Source organism: Argiope bruennichi, chromosome 6 (assembly GCF_947563725.1).
Source record: "Argiope bruennichi chromosome 6, qqArgBrue1.1, whole genome shotgun sequence".
NCBI classification, from domain to species: Eukaryota; Metazoa; Arthropoda; class Arachnida; order Araneae; family Araneidae; genus Argiope; species Argiope bruennichi.
The window spans coordinates 13941885-13966038 of NC_079156.1; the positions used below are offsets into that span (position 1 = coordinate 13941885).

The 24154-nt window shown below is 26.4% G+C and overlaps 1 protein-coding gene across 2 annotated transcripts in view; it reads right to left on the reverse strand.

Annotated features, from left to right (window-relative positions):
- Positions 1 to 446: 446 nt before the first annotated feature.
- Positions 447 to 24154, reverse strand: part of LOC129972958 (telomere length regulation protein TEL2 homolog) — a 39277-nt gene continuing 15569 nt past the window's right edge. Inside the window, exons 6-21 of one of the 2 annotated variants that reach the window (XR_008784919.1) lie at positions 23980 to 24048; positions 23321 to 23462; positions 19851 to 19987; positions 18270 to 18346; positions 16493 to 16594; positions 14791 to 14971; positions 12740 to 12856; positions 12250 to 12321; positions 10659 to 10823; positions 8363 to 8454; positions 7440 to 7539; positions 5958 to 6022; positions 5226 to 5344; positions 2618 to 2700; positions 535 to 655; positions 450 to 502 (exon numbers count right to left, since the gene is read on the reverse strand). Coding sequence is in view for 1 of the 2 variants with exons in the window: in XM_056087285.1 (XP_055943260.1) it covers positions 605 to 655; positions 2618 to 2700; positions 5226 to 5344; positions 5958 to 6022; positions 7440 to 7539; positions 8363 to 8454; positions 10659 to 10823; positions 12250 to 12321; positions 12740 to 12856; positions 14791 to 14971; positions 16493 to 16594; positions 18270 to 18346; positions 19851 to 19987; positions 23321 to 23462; positions 23980 to 24048 (1572 nt within the window). In the remaining variant the exon portion in view is untranslated. Of the gene's footprint in view, positions 656 to 2617; positions 2701 to 5225; positions 5345 to 5957; positions 6023 to 7439; positions 7540 to 8362; positions 8455 to 10658; positions 10824 to 12249; positions 12322 to 12739; positions 12857 to 14790; positions 14972 to 16492; positions 16595 to 18269; positions 18347 to 19850; positions 19988 to 23320; positions 23463 to 23979; positions 24049 to 24154 lie in introns of both variants that reach the window. The other variant, XM_056087285.1, reaches the window with a different exon arrangement.

Consider the following 24154-nt stretch of genomic DNA (forward strand, 5'->3'; position numbering starts at 1 on the left):
TATGAAATAATTTGAACTATTTTGTGAACACATGAAGAAAAGATAATAATAGTAGTTTAACTCTCCCAAAGAAGTTTAAGAAAAATGAAACTTCTTAGGGAAAGTTCTGGTTCAAATGCCATAAATCTCAAACTTAAGGAGAGTTAATAGTTATAGTTCTGTTGCTATGACAGAAAACAAGGTACCAGATTTTTTTAATGACAATGTTTGTTTATATGTGGTCTAGTAGTTTACTTTTTTTGAATTACGATCTCGTAGTATCTGGTGAACAGAATAAAAATATCTGAACAATAATACAATAATTCTTCTAAACAATAACTTGGGTAAATAAAATAGATCCGAAATTTTATGCCAATTTTTGTCTGCATGATCTTATAATATAAATATTCGAATGATTAGGCAGGTATTTTTGAATAAGAATAAATTAAAACGTTTTCAAATCTGGCATTCTCTTTATTGTAACTATTTCATACACTTATTTATATATAAAAAATGTTCTTAGAAAAATATCTGGCAATGGGAGTTTGAAATAGCAAAAATATCTGGCAATGGGAGTTTGAAATAGCAAAAATATCTGGCAATGGGAGTTTGAAATTGCAGTGAGTTACAACATCTCCTTTTCGATTGACAGAATATCACACATCAAAGGCATATCCTAGAACAAATTATTTGCATTAAAAGATGATGGTGCAATATTATGGACATAATAAAAAAAAATAATAATAAATAACAGAAAGTAATTTCATATTTTGAGCAAACTAATTTACCAGTGCTGCTCAGTTTTGTGCGAATTTGTCTTTTCTTTGGGGTGATTCATAAGGAAGTATGCAGTTTCAATGCATTCTAAATCAAGAACAATGTAATATAATATACGTCATCTATAACAATTATGTGGAGTTATTTTAAGTTTTGTTACAGACGGTCGCAGATGTTCTATACGTGACCCCTTAGAAGAGGCCTTACACTTTCTTTCTGGATACTGCACAGAACAATTTTACCTTCGGGGAATCTCACATGTGTTGCACTCTGAATTTATAATATTCTCTTCCGCAAAAGGGAGCATTGTGCTTCCCCAAAACATGAAAAATTGCTTCATCAATGGAAACTAAGTGATCAACAAAATCATTTTCAAAATGAAACTGCATATTGGTATAAAATTCAAAGAGCTTTCATTTGATAGAATCATTCAGATTTTGAAACACTTGTTGTTCGTATGGAACGATTTTCAGCTTCTTTCTCAAAATTCTCCAGAGGGTGGGCTGAGAAATCTGCACTTGACAGTCCACCCTCTACGCTGATTTTTCCGGGGTTGGTTGAATGACAACTTTTTGCAATGCATTCAGTCGTCCAGGACTTATACCTTGGCACAAATAGCCCACTGTTCCAAATTTTTCATGCCATTGATAGATAGATTTTCTAACTGGAACTTCTTTTCTGACTTGTGATTGAAAATGCCATTGCACGGCAATTTCGGATTCCATTTTGCTAAATTGAAGAACACAAAAAAATCATCTCCACTGCAGATGCCGCCATTTAAACTGATTTCACATGACACACATGCTAATTCCTATGTGACTTCTGTCAAGGGCGCGACACAAAGAGTACATCTACCTTACAATCCAATAAGGTGGTTCCTGTCTTTGACTATTACTGATTTACAGCACCTGGAAAGTGCATACTTCTTTATGAATCACCCTGCGCTTTGAAATAATTTATTCTGTGGGGAAAAAAAAAAAAAAAAAAAGAGAGAGGGAGAAAAAACCCCAAATTCACATTTGATCACATAAAGGAAGAAAAATTAAAATATTTCACTGAATGCAAATTAAATGATATTCACATTAATATGGAGTATGAAAATAATTTTGATCGATACAAATAGAATTAAGGGCTCAAAAAATTAAGGACTGTTTGATGATCCAATACTCAGCAATTATACTACCTTAAATAATAATAAAACATTAACTTAAATAATAATAATAGCAATTATTTAATAAAATATTACCTTTATTACTCTGCTTACTTTTAGTCAATCATTACTTATTATTATTAATCCTGCTATTTTTAATTTGTTTCAAACCTGGCTATTTTAAAACATTTTCGCTCTTCCTGAAGGTATCAAAAACATAAACATTTGCTTTCTTGCACCCCTTCCCAATGCAGAGTTAGGTTGTAAAAAAAAAAAAAAAAAAAAAAAAAGACATAACATTGTAGCCTCATTTCTGAAAATAAGTATATTTGCTTTTAGGCATGGCTATAAAATATTATAACAAAATATTTATTTATGAAGATATTGACAAAAAATGAGGAAATATGGCAAAATTAGGTTCAATTTGTTATTTAATTAAATATCATCAAAAAAAATTATGTTTGAAAGTCAAAAGTAACACAGTTGATTTAGAATTGAACCCCAAAATGGTATGAGAAAATTTCATATCACTACTATTCACTATTTTGAAGGATACACTGACAGATCAATATGCATTTTCTATTTTCTATCACAGTAGTTTATATTTACTTTTTATTTTAATAGTACAAGTACCTTATTTTTTTAAAAGTAATTAAATTCACTAATTCCTCTATAAAATAAAAGGTCATTTATTAAATCAAAATTACTTACATCTGTAATTATTTGTATAATTAAACTCAGAGCATGAGTAGCTTTAATCTGGCAACTGGTTTCAGGATCATTGTCAATGACACCTAAAATGAATAAATATCCATTTAATATAAAGTAATTTAAAACCAGGAAATTAAAATCAAAATCAGGTTCATCACCATGAAGTCTTCATAAACTTTTCTACTTTCAGAATTATACTCAAATTCCATTTGCACTCAAGAAAGTTTTCTGTAATTTCAATAAATGTGGAATATATATATATATATATATATATATATATATATATATATATATATATATATATATATATATATATATATATATATATATATATATGGGAAGTGCTGACAGATCCTGTATCCTGTATGGCGCCATGCTGGTCATGTTGCGTCACGTCATTAATCACGTGATGCTTTCCCGCCATTATTGGCAGATGAGAGTTGGGTAGTGAGTCTGTAAGACGTACAGCTCACACTCATGAATCTTTATATGTTTTATGTTAGTACAGTAATGTTTTGACCTTTAATTATAATAAATATATTTTCATATTAATGTTGGTCGTTGCCTTCCCCCACATTTTTGGGGACTTGGCCTTTCTCCTGAATACCCCTACCAAATCCCTCCAAATTGTTGAAAAAGCTGTAGACGTTAGTACAATTTAAGACGCTAAATTGATGCTAAAAATTTTGATAAGAGTGGATTTTTGCTGTGGATGATTTACTGGACTGGTGAATGGACGTTAGTGCATGTTTTTCATGGATATGATTCAAGTAAAAAAGTGAAAACTTTCAAGATTCAACTACTTTGTGTTATTGTGCTGACATATACTGGCCGCTTTAAAAAAAGAACATCACCCTGTTCAACATTTCTAAATTACAGAAGAAATTGAATTATTTGGAAATGTGTGAATCATTTAAGAGTGAATAATTTGACTGCTTCCAACCAGGTAGGGGCAATTTTTTCCCCTTTAAATAAATGCGATTCTTGATAAGTTTGTAATTTGTAGTGCGTTACTTTATTTCGTTCTCCCTTTAAATTTTAATCCCGATTGAATGTGTATTAGTTCTGTTTTAATTAATTACAATGTCTTTAAAACTAGGCGACATTCAATTAATCGCTAACTCTCTTAAATATGCAAAAACTAATTTAGTAAAATTGTTTAACTCTGTGTTAGGTTACAGTAATTTTGACCATTCTTCTCGAAAAACAATGAGAAATTTTGAAAATTTAGATGTAGAAAAACATAAACAAGAATTGCTGAAGAATTTTTCTTTATCTGACTTTATCTCGGTTTCTAATTTATTACACTTAGAAGTAACTGAGACCGACAAAGATGCTTTGTGTGAAAATATTTTTAAAGCCCTTACAAATTTAAATGAGTTTCAGAATTCGCTCGATACTAGTTTTTTATCGGAAACAGAGGAAAAACCTTTGTCTCCTCAAAAGGTTTCTCAAACCGAAAGTTCATCTAGTAATACAGGTAATAATTCTTCCTTACCCATCCCCGTAACTTCAGAAAACATACATAAATAAGTCAGGCATTAATTACTGGCGCCAAAAGGGAATCACTCGAAAATGATCCCTCGAATAACCAAACGATGAATGAAATAAACTTCCCGACATTATTGGCAGACGAGAGTTCGGTAGTGAGTCTGTAAGACATACAGCTCACAGCTTATGTTAGAACAGTAATGTTTTGTCCTTTAATTATAATAAATATATTTTCATATTAATACTGGTCGTTGCCTTCCCCCCCATATATATAAACAATGCAAAGAGGGAAAGCATTCACTTGAATAGAACCTTTTGTAAAATTTTAACAATATTCTTCAAATCAAGATTGTTTTCTGCATTAATTTTTATTGCCAATTTTTGAAAAAATCTGGTACTGGCTGTTAAAATTTTCTATAGTTTTTCATGCAGTTAAAACAAAAAATGCATTAAAAAATTCCTTAATGTCAGTAATTTACCACTTTTAGTTCTCAATCATCAGAAACATCTAAATGGCATTTAAATTCATATAATACTGGGAGAAAAGGGAAATTAAAAAATAATAAGTTTTAATAGGTGTTCCATTTCTTATTAATTTATTCTCTCTCTCTCTTTTGCATAATCTTCCCCCATTGTGTTCAGAAAACTAGAGATATAACACTTTTAAAGTCACTCTCCCCCCTTCCCATAATGCTTTGAATTGAGAATTTTTAATTCTAATTTCCTATCCATTAAACAAAAAATTACATATAAGTGTAAAAAATAAAATTAATTCTTAAAAACACAATTTTAGTAGCATACTGAGGAGTATTTTTTATTTTATAATTTTTACTCTTCATTCTTTAATTTCTAATTAATTATAATAAACATTATAAATTTAAAGACTTAATTTCCACAGATAGAGAAACAAAATTAAATTAAAAAATGATGGGATAATTAAAATTCTTAAAATATAAAAATAGTGTAATGTCATTCAGAATACACAAGTGTCTACAGTTCAAAACTCTGACACATTACACCATAAGTAAGACATCAGTTATAAAATTCTATTAGTACAAAAATGAAACAATCCAAACTTCAAAAAGTGTTTACAAATGGTAGTGAAATTTGAACCTACTTTCCAACCATTCTTGGCTTTCAAACACTATTGAAGTCATATCATCTGACATTAAAAGATATCCAGGCACACTTGTAAACACTGCAGCCATTGCAAATATGCAAGCTTCTCGAACAAAGCTATACAAAAGACAAAGAGACAGAAATTAAAAATTAATAGGGTGTGCATACACATTCATAATTCCGAAGTTTGCGAGTGCTTCATAAGTTGTAGGAAATAGGTCACTCATATTAATTAGTTGTTTTTTTTTTTTTTTAATTTTTAAAAAACAGAAAAAAGAATTAAGGGAGGAAACATTTTATTGGTAGCAAATTTAAATGTTGGCTTTTTATTAAATATAATGATTTTTATGCAAAAGAAAAAAAAAAATAAAGCAACTCATTAATATGGAATATGTTATAAATCCTTAATAAATTCTTTAAAAAATTCATTAAAAATTATTTGAATTATGATATTTTTTTAATGACCCAAATCTTAAAAGATATAAAAATGCAAGCAAACAAACAATAAAAAAATCACATATAATCAAATAGTTCATAAATACAATGTGAAATTTCAAGGAAATAGCTGGGGGGAGGGACCTTTATTACATGATTATAAATTTAAAGAGCCAACTAGGAAATTTCAAATTAATCAGTTGATAATTACATTACATTCATTTGATTTAATAAAATAAAAAATTATTAAAAATTAATATAAAATGAGTTCAGTATATCAGACTGTCATACTTACAAATCTGCATGATTTCTCACATCAGCTAAAAATTGCAACAATGTTTGACCCATATTCTGGCATATCTATAAAAAGGGGGGGGGGAACTTTCAATAAGTAAAAACACACAAAGCAAATTATATAACTGAACATGAGTAAACTGAATTTCAAATAAAAACGGTTTGAGGACCTGAAAAGGCACATATACTTGTTATATTTGCCTTTGATCTTTTCTTTTTCCCATATTGCTTTGGTCTTTTTTTTTTCTTTTTCTTTTTTCCCATTAGGACTTTCTTATAAGCTTGACAGTAGACAAATGAGTGAATATTTCATTTAATACAGCAGTTTTATATAATAAGATATGTAATTTTTCAATATTCCCATTATTTTTATTCATTTATTTATTTTTTGTGCAATTGTAAATTTGCCATGATAATGGAAATAGATATTGGTACTTTCCCATTAGTAGGATCATAGACAATAAATACCCTACCAAATTTAAATGATACCATCTAATATCTCTAAGCTGATTCTCACTTTTGAATCTTAATAATATATGTTGATGTTAATAAAACAGATAATAACATTCACACTTAGAAATAATTGAGGCATCCAATGATGATATTTTTAAATGGGTTGCTACCAAAATATTAAACGAATATCTTTTTACTTTCTCAGATAAGGAGTATGGAAAGAGAAAATGTTGTAATCATTTAAAAATTTGAACTCTTAACTTTTAATGAATCTCCACATTTTAGATCTCCCTGAGTCCTAAAAACATATTTTTAGAATTATGTGCCAGTGTATCTAGCTGTCTGTAAGAAATAATCTAAAAGGACTGTAAGCTAGACAAATTAAATTTGGTATATTCTAAGAATTTTATGTGAAGCTAATGGAAGAAACGGAAATTTTAAATTGATATTTCTTCATATAATATTTCTGTTCATACATTATTTTTCAACATTCCAGATATTTAAATAGATAAAATTCCAAAGTTTTCTTAACAACTGAAAAAAGAAAAAAGTGAGAAATTTTTTATGAATGTAGTGAAACATCCATTTTAAGGATCTGTGTTTGGAAATGACTCTAAAATTAATAATTTTATTTTAATTTCAATCAAAATTAATACATTTTTATGAATTTTTGTGTATTTAAAACAATAAAAAAAAGTTACATATCAGCAGGGAAACTCATCTTCAGTTTTATTTATTAAATTATAAATTATTTGAAAAAATATTTACTTAAAAGATATTGATATTTACAAAAGTTTAAAAATATTTTAAGAGGTAAAACATTTTAAAAATTTTATTTAAACAAATGCTTTACAATAAATTACAATTTTTTGATGCGATAGTTATAGAATTTTAACCTACATAAAATTGGACTAAAATCTAATTTCAAATATTAAAAATAAAAAAATAGCTAGTTCCAAACTGTCCTTAAGCATAGAAGTTATTTTTAATTACTAGTTCTATAAAAAATTAATAACATTTTAATACTCACAGGTATATTTGCAGAAGCATGCATAACAACTCCCAGAGTATAGACTAATCGTCCCAGGACATAGCTGTCTTCTCCAAAAAGCTTCAACATCTTATTTGTTCTGAAGAATAGAAAAATAATTTCAAGTTATCATTCAATAATAATTCAAATTATTATAATAAAGACAATAATATAAAAAGCAATTCAATTTTACATTTCTTAAATGAGGTAGTCAAATATGCAATCAATAACAAATCAAGTAGTAGTATAATGAAAAAGTGTCTTCAAACAAAAATAAAACTAATACAATTTACAAAAATACAAATGGAAGTAGATCATTACTCAAAACATCCAAGCCACATACTTCACAAGCTACTTTATAAGCCCAACAAGTAAGTCCATAGGGTTTACAAAAAATAGTCACAAATACAGCTTTTGTAAAATGAAATTGAATTGTAAACCTCAATAAAATGCCTCATTGAAGGACAGCTGAGGGCAGAGGAGTACTGATGCCATACCTAAGAGCCATAAGATTTCATGCGAAACAAAAATTGAAAAAAATCGGACCAGTGATTGGGACTGGTACAACTTCTGTTTTCTTGTCATTTTATATTGATAAATATTCAAAACTAAATTATGTTCAAACAGACTAATTACTAGAAAACACAGTTATTAATTAAAGAGGTTTAAAAAATTATTTTATTAATAAACATTCAATTACTTTTATGTATTTAAACTAAATGTAGCAAAAGCAATTTATTAAATGTATTCCAGATTTAGAACTTCAGTTACAGCACACTTTAGAGTTATCATTGACAATAGAGTTTATAAAAATAATTGTATTACCAACATTCTATGCATTTTCTATAAAAGTGCATACCTCTTTTTATAGTTATCAAAAGAAAAATGCTAAATAGAAAATAGATGTGCATAAAATTGCATACTTATCATAATTGGCCATCAGAGGGAAGAAGAAATAGCCTGCAACAGCACTGAGTCGATTTTCCAATGACTCTGGAACTACATTTCGTTTGACCTAAAAAACAAGTTATAGTAATCAAATAAAACTCTAGTTTCACATTAAGAAACTACAAAACTGCTTCAAAGCTTGTTTTATTTTGAAAACGGAGTTATTTTATATTCGAGAAGTAATGCACATCAAATGTATCACAGTAATTTAATTTTAAGATATAATATCCATCTTACAGAAGAAAAAATGTTCATAGCACAGTAAAAGGTAAAATGAAGTTACATTTAAGTGGTATATGTATTTACTTTGTCAAGTATCTATGAAGTCATATCAACTGACTCAATTCCATTATCATCCATAAGTTTAGCCCTATTTTAAAGAGCTATAAAGACATGAAATAAACGTACAACACAATGACAGTAATAACGTTAAAAGTAAAAAATGCCAGACTTTTCTAATAAATAGTAGCTTTCTTTGTAGAATTAAAAAAAAAAAGAAGAAAATATTTTTGGAAAAATTAAAAACATTAAACAAAATTTGACATAAGAAAAATATAATTTCTGAAATTGTAATTAAAATATTATTTTAAAAATAGCATCTCAAAATTCTTGCCCAAATAGCAACATTATTATCATGAATACTTCATATCTAAAAAGCTTATGGCTTTCAGTGCTTGACATTATGCTTCAGTGCCAAAAGTTTACTTACTCAATGATACCAATTTTTTAATCTATAAATTAAGTTTCTATTTTTAATAAATTTTAAAGAAACATTTTAAATATATTTTTCAACAATTTATTTTACACAAAATAAAATTTAAACTCCATGAACACGTTATACTTTAATGGGGGTAAAATTAGTTTTTTAAGCATGTTGCCATCACAATGACAAAAGATCAAATTAAAAAAAATAAGTTAACTATTATTGTAAATTAAACATATAAAAATGTAATTTTTAGCACATATCTGTATGAAATGAAATATCATATTTTCTAAAAAATAAACGTAAGGAAACGTTTTCTATTTTCTTTTACAATAACTATACTTTTAATTCAATAAAATAATTTTATTTAAGGCAAACATGGTTTAATATATTTAGGATATCCACTTTAATCAAAGCCAAACAGCTAATTTGTAAACCTTTAGTAATAGACATACCTCTGTTAACAAAATGGTTAAAAAAAAGTAAATAATTATATTTTATGTAATGAGTCAATAAATGCTCTGATGAATTATAAATTTAAAATTTTTACATATATCCTTTGGGCTGTGGTTACGTTTAACAAAATATTATTGAAACACTAATGTTTTAAATATAAAGTGTTGCTCTCCAATTAACTAAATCTATCATTAAAACTGACTGATTTATGAAATCTTGATTATCACTATTCTATAAAATGGGTGATTTTAGACCATTTCATCACTCATCTCAAAGAAGTGTCAATCATCTCCCAGGGTTTCTCAAGAGTGATTTGCCTATGATTATTAAAATATTGATTGTTTTAAAGTTTTAATATTGAAACTTAATACATCGATCAAATTTGATCATAGAAGAAAGAAACATTTATTTTTTTATTTAAAAGTTGGAGTGTCAAGAATATTTCTCAGAATATGATCCCTTAGAACCAAAGGACTGTCTAAAATTTAAACATAATTTTTTGAAGTATATTTCTAGATAAAAATGAAATAAAATATTGTTAATGCTATTTAAATCCCTTTGAAAGCAAAACTCTTTACAATGAATCAGAGAAATTTTTGCTGAATAATATATAAATTATATAATATATAAATATAATATATAAATTCTTTAAGATATTATATAAATTATAAAAATTATTCTGTTGTGCACTTAAGACTTTAATGCTAAACATTTCTACTTTCAGTTTTCATAATTAAAAAAAAAAAAGATATGCTTGAATTCAGCAAAAAATATAAATTGCAATTTAATCATTTCCACTTTAATTTGAAGATGAAATTTTACAGGAACTGATAGAAAATTAGAGAGAGCCGATACGATGAACAGAAAGGCTTAAGGCCTCTATAATAGTATGAGTGAATTCTATGATTATCAAAATGTGAAACGTAAAAAAATTTGCGAAAAAAAAAAAAAAAAAACTATTAAGAGATGAAGTTGCATAAAATATTTAATTGAAAATTTTAACGAGCATTAATACTGGTGAACCAGCTGGTCGCCAAAGGCGATTAGTTATTTAATAATATGCAAATAAAAAGAATGTAGTATTTTATTCACAGAAAAAGATAAACAAATACTTTTGTAATTTGCCGTGTTTTAGAAGCTACTCTTTGGTCAAGAATGGTCTTCCACAACTTTTCAGTTGATGCTGTGAACTTTTCTTCAGTCTGTGGAACCGACAGTTCGGCTTTCTGGAGTACAGATTTTGGATTAGACAGCAACTGACTGGAACTAGCAATGACCTAAAACATGATTTTTCCTATGACTAATAATAATAGTATTATCAATATATTTTCAATTAGTTTGATTACTTGACTTTAATCAAGAATAATGTACCATTTTGAGCCACACGAGAGGCAGGAAAGTTTCTCATAATTTAGTATATGATCATATTGACATCTGAGTTAGGGCACTCCTTTTGAGCTTCTCTAATATACCAAAAGGAGAACATATCATGTGATTTAGCTGTACCAAGTATGAATGTATGGCAGCTATTTGGTGAAAATTAGGTTAAAATATGTGACCTCTTCTAAGGTAGAAAGTCTGAGATAAAGATATCATAACCCTAATATAATTTTAAAGTCACATAATTTAAGTAATAATAATAAAAAAAGAAACAATTTTTTGAAAATTTTTAGATTATTTATTAATTTATGCATTCATTTATTTTATGTGTAGGGGATTTGATAAACCAGTCTTGAAGTTGTGACTCTATTGTCATAAACCTGAAACTTAGTTATCAGATTACATAGTTTAACTTTCTCTGGTTTTAAACACTGGTTCATAGAAGAAATAAAAATTTATATATGATAAAAGCAAAACAATAATTTGAAACAAAAAAATGGTTAAAATGTAAGAAAACATTTATTGTCATTTAAGACAAATGTAAGCACATATTTACAAGAAATGTCAAACACTATTTAAAACAAAACGAAGTATTATATTTTTGCATCATGTTTTAGTTGGAGTAGTAACTATCGATTCTTGGAAAAAAATAATTTTCCTTTGTGTGAAATAGTAGAAAATAAGCAAAATAGTAGAAAACAGCATAAATATTTTAATTCTCAGAAATTAAAATATTTCTTATTAATACAGCATTTTAATAGGAAAACTGATAGGAAATGTTAAAATTAAAAATAAATCAATATTATGTAAAGTAAATTTTTAATATAAAAAATAACATATATTGAAAGATACCACACCCACCTTTAAAAGTGAGGTATCAAAAAGTATTTTTATTTATTTATTTTTGCTTTTGTTTTTAAATAAATGGGTTTAAAAATAAAACAAATAATTAAAAATAAAATTTTCAAATAAAACAAATCATTAAATATCCTATTCAAAAGAAAGAATTATTAAAAAAATATATTGGCTTTAGAATAAATTTACTACATTTAAAAAATTATGTAGACATTAAAATCAATTAAAAATAGTATTTTTAAATTCATATCACAGTTTTCACAAGTAATCGTTACATATTCCATACAACGCATATTTCATGCCCTAAATTTAATGAACTTCTATTTCATCATTTTTTTTTTCATCTCTCTTTTTGTGTTGAAAAAAAATCTCACTTTCTGGATATTAAAGATTTTAAAATAATTTATTACATTACCACAGAATATTAAAAACAAGGTTTTCAATATAAACTAAAATTTACTACATTACCTCCAAGATGTCCAACCGTTGCCGTATATTGTAATTATCTTCATAAAACTGTGAAGTAAGATATTCAGCCACCTGAAAAAGGATAATTTTGAAACATTTTTTCCAAAGAATAAAATAATTAAATATCAAAAATATGCTTGTTAAATTATAATGTTAAAAATAATAAAGAAATAATTCAAGTAAATAATAATGAATAAATGAAATTGTTAACTAATTGAAAATTCCAAATAGAAATATTTAATTAACATTGTTCATTCAAATACTAATTCTCATAATCATTTCAATAATTTGAAATTTAGATTTTTAAAAACTGAATTTAAATAGACTTAAAGATGAAACTGTGAGAAAACTTTTTAAATGCTATTAATTTTTTAGTGTAAATGTCCATATTAATGAATTTTAAAAGAAACATTTCAATTTTTCATTTTGTAATTATACTTTTAAAATGTGAAATAAGATGCATTTGTTAGATGATAAATAGCCCACTTACTAATACCGGACAATGGACAGTAAGAGAAACAAGGATTCTGTGCCTAGTAGAAAGAAAATCGGGAAAGCAATATTTATCCTCCAAATGAAGCATTACTTTGGCCATTTCAACAGCAATCTATGAAGAATAAAAAATTCATTTAAAAATCATTTAAAATTAAAGGCATAACATACTAGGAAAACATTTATTATGAATTGGATACTGCAACCAAATAATTCTATCCTAAAGAATATACAAAAAAAAAAAAAAAAAAAAAATTCAAACATTTACACAAGATGTTTTTCCAAGACATATTTACAACATACAGTTGAAACTTTGAATGTGACACTTATTTTCTTTGGAATTTTTTATAGTATAAAATACTTTCCATATAGCATAAATTTTCAGAATCAGTACCACTGAATTGCATACCTTTGTTATTATTATCCACTGCCACTTTATTTTCTGATTTTGTTAAAAATAAATCCATTATTTGTCTAAATTTATGAGCTCATTTCTCTATTTCTAATTATCTCTTCCGACGTTGAAAGCATTAGATATTTTGCTTTTACACAATTAACGTATATTATTTAATGTAAATTATCGTACAGAATTATGTTTATTTGAAAATGAAATATTAATGTTTAAAATGATGTTCCAAGTGTTAATTCTAACCTCATCAAGCTTACACATCTATTTATAATTGTTCTCATTAAACTTTTTTACTGTTATGCCGAATTTGATTTATCAATCTTAACCCTCCAGCAATAACACTTTTCAACCTAGAATTTCAATTCTTTCATTTCATTTCAAGGGCTACATTTTCAGATTTCAATATATTATATCATATTCTAATTAAAGTTCTAAAACAGTTTGCTTTGTTTCAAAGTAATTGGATCTATCTGCAAGTGTAGATAAATAGCAATTAAACAGAAAAGTTCTTGCATCACTTCTATATTCTCAGCCACCAATTCCAATTCCATAAATAATTTCAGGCAAAAAAAAAAAAAAAAGATAAAATGTTTAAACATTTGATAGAAATTTTTTTTATATTATTACATTTTTTCCCCCTCACTAACCAAATAAGGAGAGCTCCTATAATAAAATCAATGAAAAATGGATAAACAATCATTTTACAGGTTGCCAAATAAGTAGTATTTCTTATTACAAACTGCTATATGCTATGCGAATGAAAAAAAAGAATGCCACTTTTTTTTCTGAGGGTTTTGTAGAAACCTCAAAACAATAAAATTCTATTTAAAAGGGCTATTCTGAGCAACAAAATATCACTAGGTATATCCTCATAAAACACCCCTGTCAAGCTTTAACATTTTCCTTCCTACAAGAATGTAGCAATTAAACAATACCAATTCATGCTAAAAAATCTTTAAAAATCATGAGAAAGCTCTCCAATAAACAGACGTACTTTGATACTTAATTACACTTTTTCTTTTATCCCCATGTTTAGTGACTAATTTTAAAAATATTTTTACTTTATGAGCGATGCAAGTTTAACTTTTCTGAGACAAATCCATTCTACATTAGTTTTAAAGTAATAATAATAACTTAAAAAAAAATGTGCATCTTTTCTATTTGTCATTTAAAAACAATTTCCTTGCAGTATTGAGAGAAATGTCATCCCTTTCTCTTCTACTTAGCACAAAAGGATTTACATGCTTTAAAAAAAAAAAAAATGTTTATTTGTAAAGAAAAGCTTTACAAAACTTCTTCAGCAATTTTTCGAAAATGTCAATATAGTAAGAAAGATAAAATAATCTTCATCTTTGCTTTTTGAATTCTTATTTGAAATAAGTAAATCTGCAAATAAATGTGATTTTTTGAATAATTATCTGAAATTTAGAAATATTTTAGGATTTTAAAGGTTTAAGGATAACAATAGCATTTTATCTCACTTTAAGAACATTAAATATTTGTCATTATGGAATCCCCCCAAGACTGGCATCTGGAGTATCAGTACCTCTACTTTTGCTTCTTTTTACCAGTAGTCCATAATACCACTGTTAATGGACCACAGCATTTCAAATAAAATAAATAAGCCTCACAATGCTTACTTCATGAACTTTGTCTGAATTGGATTCAATCAAACTTTCAGCATGTTTCAAACACTGTTCAAACCATTCTTGCTCTTCTTGTTCAATTAAACCTTGCAGGCAATCGTTTAAATAGAAGGGGCGTTTCAATTGCTCTTGAGGTACATCGTTAGATGTATCATATGGCTCTAAGTCATCATCACTGCAACAAAAATATTTTATCAATGAAAATCATAGTCTAACTATAATAAAAATTGTAGAATTTCCAGTTCTGCAAAACAAGAAACATAGCTTTTCCCAAATTTGGTTTTCGAATAAACACATCCTAAGATGCTCATCTTTAAATGGAAAACAAAAACTGATGCTGTTGTGAAAAAAAAAAAAAAAAAAAAAAAAAAAAAAAAACTCACACATTTTTAATATCATTAATTATGCAAATTGATTTTTTAAACTTAATAATTTTATATTTTATCTCAGAAAAAAAATCAATTATTTCAAGTTTTTATAATGAATTATTATCAAGTTTTGAATTCTCTTTAAAATACTCTTGATATTATGCATAAAAATTCCATATTCTTGTAAAATCAGATCTATATATTTTAAGAATCATATATTTATAAAATAGTTCAAAAAGCAGATAACAGTCTCTTTTTTTAGACTTTATTTATTGTCATATTCTATATGACAAGACTTAAAGCTTACATAAATAAGTATACGAAAGAAAATTTCAAGTAGAAAAGCTGATGTACATAAGCACATTACACATCAGCAAAAGACGAAAAAAATAATTCATAATATATCACCATAAGTGTAAAGATTTACACAATAATAATAAAAAAAAACAAGAAATCTATGGAAAACAATAAAGCAAAAGGATAATAAATTCATATACACACAAAAAAAAAAAGAATTTCATAGAATAAACAAGACAAAAAGGATAGATACAAATATTTGAAACTTAAAATGATACATAATCTCAATAAAGGAAAAAAAGATTAAAATCCAGAATACAAAAATAAACATGCATAGAATTTAAGATTTAAGAATGGAAAAAATGATTTGTTCATAACAGCTTTATATAGACTATGCATGAGCACATACATATAACTCTGTGACAATTAGTGGTGCATTTTTAAAGTCATAACAGTGGCAAATACCAGATATCATTTTAAATGCTCAAAATTTGAAACATTAAAAGCTAAACATTAAGATGGAACAATTTTATTGAAATAAAATTGCACAAAATGAATTCAGTGTACAGAAAATGCACCAGAGAGATGAATACCTTTTCATACAATAATTCAAATTTTATTTTTTCACCTAATTTTAATTTTATAATTTTTTTTTTCTGTTTTCAGATTCAATTAAAGAGAGAAAGCAGGTAAATCAATCTGTTACTATCACATAACATGTAAATTAAATTAAAAAAAAAAAAAATTCAAACTTAGTAAGGGTGGAAGTCAATTTCAATATTCATGTCAAGGCAGCTTTCAAGAAATAATGCTACATAGAAAGCTAGTTTTTAAGTAATTGAAAAAACAAGTACTTATCAATTAAACAATAACTGCAACTTTACAAGTCTAGAAAGCTAACTTTTATTTTAATTTTCAAATGCATTTGAGTAAAATAAAATATAAATATTTTCTTAAAAGAGAATGTTTTAAATTCTGTTACCATACAACAATTATCAGTTATTAATAATTAATAGAATACATAAACTTGCCTGTCAACTTCCACAACTTTACTCAATTCATTTGTGTTTTTCAATTCTTTTTCCACTTTCTCTGGCTTTTCTTCTTTGAAAAAGTTTATGCCTTCCAAATACCTAATTAATAAATCTTGAGATTATTAACAATAGAGGAAAAAGATATTTTAATGAGCTTTAAAACGTTGAAGAGAAATAATTTTTCAATCATTCCAAAAAACGCAAAAATACAGTTTGATTAATCGAAATTTCTTGACAACAACCTTCTTGATTTGTCTTTGTCATACAAATATAAAACTAAAAAAACTCTTATATATTATACTCTCTTTAATATTCAGCTGTTATATGTTTTAAATAATCAGATAACTTTTTTTGTTTGTTTTTTTAATCTTCCAAATAACAAATTATTTCAATTAACCAAATAACTATCTACTTTAATATTAGCTCAGAATAAGCCATTAAATTTTTTTTATATACAACTAGCTTCAAACTGAACCTAAAAATATTGTCCTTTTCTTCTTTTTTCAAAATCCTGTAGAGTTTAGTAATGAATTAACTGCTTTGAAACTGCATACAATAAATAAAAACAAACATATACATTTTGGGGACCTAGAGAGTTAATTTTATTTTTAATTTATAAGGAACATTTCATGCCAATTTATATGGAAAATGTAGCATCCAATTAATGAAATTTTTAAAATGGAAGAGAAACAAATTTTTGGCTGTTTTTCAGCAGAAATAAAAACTGCATATTAATAACAATAAGAAATAATAATGGATAATTTTTCGTAAGTGTTACAGTAGTTGTCATAAAGCATAAATTTTGGCATTAAATAGCACTTTTCACTTATCTCAATAATTGGTAATAAGTTTGGCAACATATGCATGTAATGTTGTAGAACTTAGTGCATATTTTGGCCTTATCAAACTAAAAAAAAAAAGAAGCAGATAAAGCAATAGATGTCTAAGAACAAAATAATTTTTCTATAGCTATTTTAATTCAGCTATATTTAAAATTTTAACACTTTTTAATTTCAATTTATTTATGGGATGATAATGACTTTACCAAAAATCAGAACTTAATTTAAGAATTATAAATTAAGACAGTTATTATTTTTGTTTTGTGTTTATCAGTAGAGCAATTGCTGCAATACTATAGCTGATATCACAATAAAATTTCCTTCATATTTGATTACTATCCACGTATCTTGCAAGATATAATTATTCTCTTTATTGATTTTCAAATATTTCTAATTGAACCACTTTAATCACAGTTATTTACAAAGATGAAAAGCTACTAAAAAAAAACAAAACAGATTGTAGAAATAATACACATACTTCTATTTTTCTTGTGAAAAGTAATCGACTGCCAAATAGAAACAATTATATTAGATTCACATGATTTACAAACTATGAACTGGCATTTTCAGTTCAATTAAGAATATACTTTCAAAATTCTTAAAATTAACCTCCTTTTCTACAAGTCATTTGATATGTATAAGCAAATCTAGATATCAAATGAATTTAAATGAAAAAAATTCATTAAAATTTGTTGAATAATTATTTCAAATTGAATTACTTAATATTCAACGTTTACTTTTCATGGATCTATTTTAAGGACAAGACAACATTTTTGGAATAAAAATAGGTATAAGGGAAAAAAGTTTCCTCCCCAAAAAAGGGATTTTAAGTAAAAGAAGTTGAATGAACAGTTAAAGTAACACACTAAACACATTTTTTTAAATATATCTTGTTTATTTAAATTAAAATTCCCAAGGTATTAAAAAATACTTACAAAGAATCTTTGCCTGGATTACTTGGAATAACCATCAAAGCCTCCAATTCTGCAATTAGATTTTCATCTACAATCTCCTAGTATTTGTAAAAAGCAAAGATGTAAACCTTTTAACTTTACAAATAAATTTATATAATTCAATCCTAAAAATTAGTTTCTTCTATCATCCTGTATACAGACGACTAGTCAATCAGCTCAAAAAATTATAACCTTCACAAGCAAATTATATTTTACAAAATATAAAAACAAAAATTCTATGAAAATAAATCAAATAAAGTTTTACTTTTCAGTTTCAACAAATTCATTTTGCTGACATTAAATTCTGCATAAAATTAATATAAATGCAATGCTTAGCTCTAAAATCTTGAGAATTTGCAATGACAATAATTCCTCTCAAAATAAGGAAAAGATTTCCATAATAAATTTGTTTTGTATCATGCTTATATATTTATCATTTCTTCATATTAATATATTATAAATCAATGACTAATATATGTATTCCATTCCTAGATAATCCAAAAATATTCCATCAAAAAAGTTCAAATATGCTTTTTATTTGAGAATATTGACAATGTAAATAAAATCTTAATGCCTTACATTTTAATAAAACAGAACATAAAATGCAATTAATGACCTTTTTTAATACACAACATTATAATAAAAGCACTTTTTAAAAATCTTGTTAACCAAAACAAACAGTTTCGAAAAAGACATTTCTGTGAATGATATTTAGACAAAGTGAAGTGAGGAGCTGATTTCCATTAAATTTCACTTATGATGGAAGTTCAGTTGAGCAAAAAGTCAGTCAGTAGTTTATCTATGAGGTATAAACAGCAATATACTACCTGATTTTACAGGAGAATTTTTTTCTTAAATTGGTAAAAAAAAAAAAGAAAAAAAAGTATAAATTAGCTTTGGAACTAATTCAGAGCATTCAAGAACCAATTACAGTCATTTTGAAATAAAACTATCAATTTAATACAAAATTTTGAAAAAAGAAACTGTTTCTGTTCTTAATGCTTCAAAGAGAATTATTTCCTAATTGTGTTAGGACAAAGAAAAAATATTAAGGAATATAACTGATGTGAACAGAAGTTCAAACAGTCTGATGCTTATCTTTTCAGTAGGAGATTAACAATATTCAAACACATTTCTTGTAAATTAAAAATTCAGCAATATTTTTTACTCAAAATATTAATATATTTAAAATATTTGCATATTTAAAATATTGCCCTTAGATTTATGTAAATCATTATAGCAATAATTTTTACTTAATATTTTTTTAGTTGAGACAAATTAAATCAAAATTTTTATTTGTGCATAAAAAAAAACACTTTTACAATTCAACAAAATTAAATTTCAATAAAAATTGTTCCTACATTCTGAATATTTTTATAATTAACATGTCATCAATGCAAAAAGAAAAAAAAAATACACAAAATTAAAAATAAGTATTGTTAAAGATTTAGCAAATTTTTGAAAATTACAAGACATAATCTGTAGTACATTGAATGAACGAAAAAAAATTAACATTCTTCCAAAATATGCAAGCACATACAAATCATTCATAAATTTTCTTACTTCACATTCTAGCTTAGGACCATCAGGATCAATAGACGATATTACAAAATTTCCTACAAGCATTGCCAAACTTCGAATGCATTCCTCAGAGTTTCCAACTCGAATCATAGTTCCATGAAGAATTTTATCAAGACAAGCTACAAATAGATCAAAATATAAACTATTGGTTACATTATTTTTATTCAATATTGATTTATTTTTTTTACTTGAAAGCTTCAATTAAAAGCATAAGCATTCATGCATTGGTTTATATAATATGTCATTAGGTGGCAATGACTTTTTAAATAAATATATAAAAATCAGAATTTCAGGAAGTTCTAATTTTTAAAATTGATTACACATCTTTAAAAAAAATTTAAAATTAATTAAAATTTTTAAATATTTAGGAGTAAAATCTCTTAAATCAGTTAATGCATTCATGGTTTATAAAGCTAAATTACTGGCAAGATTATATAGATAATAGCTTTTATCAAGAACAACTTGATAACAATTAAAAATATCTTATTACTGTAAGAAAAGGTAATGACTTCAAGTATCATTATACAAGACTATTATTAATAGACAATATGAAATTTATTATTATTACTTTGTTGATTATTCTCTCTATATATACATACATAAATATTTGATTATTATTATTATTATAAGACTTAATTCTGTTAATTAAACTTTAAAATGATGTCAGCATTTCATTCACCAATACATTAGAAGAATGCACGAGTTAAAATTAAATTCAGCTTAAGAATGTAAACAGAATTCAGATTATGCATGTATTACGTGCAGAAAGAAATGTTTAACTTTTTACAAGCCCGAAATTTCTTAGGGTCCTTCCCTTCTCTCCTTGAAGATTTATTGAAAACATTAAATATACTTTTCTTCATTAGCATGCGCACACACACACACACACAAAAAAACTAGATAGCAAGTACATTATATAATTTAAGTAACCACTATCAATATGAATGTCTTGTATTCTATTTTTTTTATAATGAATTCTTTCATTGCCTGCACACTTTACTGACTGTTCCTGGTTAAAATTACTGAATAATATGTACAAAAATATTTCACTTGATTGCTGATTTATTAATATATACAGGGGTAGCAAGAAATAAGTTACCCACTTCAGAGGGCTCTAATATGCGTTCTATTGGACCAAATAAGATAAAATTTGAACTACAGATTATTCAGATGATGCACCTAACATTTATTAATGAAAAAAATAGTATAAAAATTCATCAATAGATGACGGTGTAACATATATGGCATTTTTTTGCATATATTGAAAATGTGAAACATAATTTGCATTCAGCGCATGTCTATTACCATTTTTCTTTGGATAAAAAGAAGATGGATATTGCACGAACATTAGTTTCTTCTCTGTTCGTCATTTTTTACTACGTTGCATATAAAAAAAGCGCTACTGACGAAATTGTTCGACCAGAACCAACAAAACTCCGTTGCAGCTCTAAAGGAATTTCGTCCTATGAAGCAGATATGAAGAGGCCCAATGTCTCCAGTGCGCTACGCAAAACGATGCAGAAATTTGAAAAAACTAGGCAACTTGACATTCTTTCAGGTAGAGAACAAAAAAAAAACCCATCATCCAGCATCGAAAATGTTGCAACCGGGCTCGTTGAAAAAAGCAGTCAGTCGCCGCATAATAGTGTGAGTTCGCCAGTTGTTTCCCCTGTTCTGGATATGCCGTATTCAAGTATACAAAAAATCGTATGGCAGATTTTACATTTTTATCCCTACAAAATCAAGTCTGTGCACCTGTTGCAGGACGGGGACTTCGAGGTCCGTAAAACTTTTGCACTTCAGCTCCTTCTTCGAATGGTGGTTCACACAACTTGACCATGGAATATTCTGTGGAGTGATGAGGCCCACTTTTGCCTCAATGGACAAGTTAACAGCCATAACTGTCGAATTTGTGCAGAGGAAAACCCTCACATTATCCAGTAAACCTTGCATCCTGAAAAAGTGACAGTATGGTGTGGTTTTAAAGCTACCTTTATCATTGGACCATATTTCTTTGAAGAGATAACTTCAAATGGAATCCAATTCAATAATAAATACTGCAAATAACTTTTTTTTTAATAGTAGAACATGATATGATAAACCTTGTGAAAGAGACATATTTTACTTTATGTCCATGAAATACATGAATAATGCTGCATTATTTTGCAAAACTGCTTACTAAATGTTATAAATTCAATGATTTTAAGCAAATTTACATTACACACTTCAATATTCATGACTAAATAAATGTCTGCACTTATTTCATAATTTCTAATAAAACCAGCAAGAATACTCTCTACTTAACTTTTTGATTACTTATATAGTAAGAAGAGCTTTATAATTAACATTGAACTATAGTGAAGAGAAATAAAATTTGGAGCTTTTCCGTCAGAATGAATGGACCCCAAATTTGATACAGTTCTGCAGTTTTGGTATCTTGTCATATAAATACTTATCCTATTGCATTTTTGGATTATCTTATCCATAAACAAATGAATAGACAAAAAAAGTAGTTTACTTGATCACCTAGATCAAAAATTGGACACAGATTTCCAATTTTGTGTAAAATTTGCATATTAAATTTCATCCATTTATCCATCTAACTTGATGCTTTTTTGAGTTATCAGATTCAAAAAAAAAAAAAAAAAAGACATTATTATTTTTAACTAAGAGAAATCTAAAAGATACAGATTCATCAAAATTCTCAAGGTTGAATTTTTTCAACTTTATATATATATATATATATATAATGGATTTCGAATCCTGTTGACTAAATAATATGTAACACTATTTTTGGTTGAAACAAAATGTAGGTTCGAAGCAGTGAAGAGACTTTGTATCATTAATTTCGTTTTATTCTATTCCGAGTGGCAGGCATGATTTTTTACAAGAAGACGCAGTGCACCACAAAAGTAGAAGTAAGAAAGAAGGGGTGAAACAAAATGTAGGTTCGAAGCAGTGAAGAGACTTTGTATCGTTAAACAAATCATCACTAACGTTATATAACATAGGATTTTCAGCTATGTGCCAATTCAATACATATGTTGACCTTTGACAAGGGCAACTAAAGTATCACTTTCATTTGATACCTAGTACTGATGGTGCATTATTTTTGCAAAGGGATTAATTAAACCAAAAGTGGAATTAGGTCACGAAATAAGAGAATATTTTAGAATGAAGTTACGATGGGCTAAATTAAGAGTTTAAAATATCATTACATATATATATATACAAAATAAATAAATAAAAAAAATAAAAGAGTGTTTGCATTTTATAGCTTTTAACATTTGAAAAGAAAATTATTTTAAGGGAATAATTTCTAATAAAGAACAGTTTATATATGGAATTTTAAGAAAGTATGTAAACAAATGGCAATCTTCCGTTGATTGGAAGGTTAATAGCCATTTTGTAAATATATTTCAAATAAAAAAAAAATACTTTCTTATAACTACCTTTTGCATTAGAAACATTTTCCGTTTGTTTAATCCACCCAGCACAGACAATGAGAGCTGAAGCTAAATATTTCTGTTGCTCAACACTTTGGTGCTTCGCAGCACTTTCATCAGACCAGCTTTTAGCTAAAGCACTAAAAATCTAGATAAAGCCACAAGAAATCAAAATTTTTCCAACAATTACAAAAAAATATTATTGGTATCAGGCATATATAATATAGTAAACATATCAATTATCAAAAAAACTGAAATAAGTGTTTCTGATATAACTGCAGAGAATAAGAAAAACTAGATAATATTTACTACATTTCATAAAAAAAAGATGGGAATTTAAAAATTAAATTTATATCAGTCAGAACATAATTCTGAATTGTTCTTCTTAAATCAAAAATATTAAATCTTAATCATTTTCAAATAAAATGGTTAAATGTAAATCTCATTCAACAGTCAAATGAAATTAATTAAGCAACAAAATATTTTTTTTGAGAATCATTTAGAATTTATTAGATTTATCTAATCATATTTAAATTCCTAAAACTTAATTATTGATAAAGCTTCATACAGCATCAAGCCAGTTTACAATGCCCACATATCTATGGATTATTTTTAAATGCAAAATTTTAATGAATAAATTATATCATTTACAGAATTGTACTTACATTCCAAAAGTGTGACTGACGACTGCTTGCACTTGCAAAATATCCAATAATATTTTGTAGCACAATTGCCTAAAATGCAAAGGGAAAAAAAGTTTCACACAGGGAAAAGATTCTTACAAGAAAAAATATTTCTTTCCTTCTCTACACATCATTTTAATGCCTTTACTATTAAAAA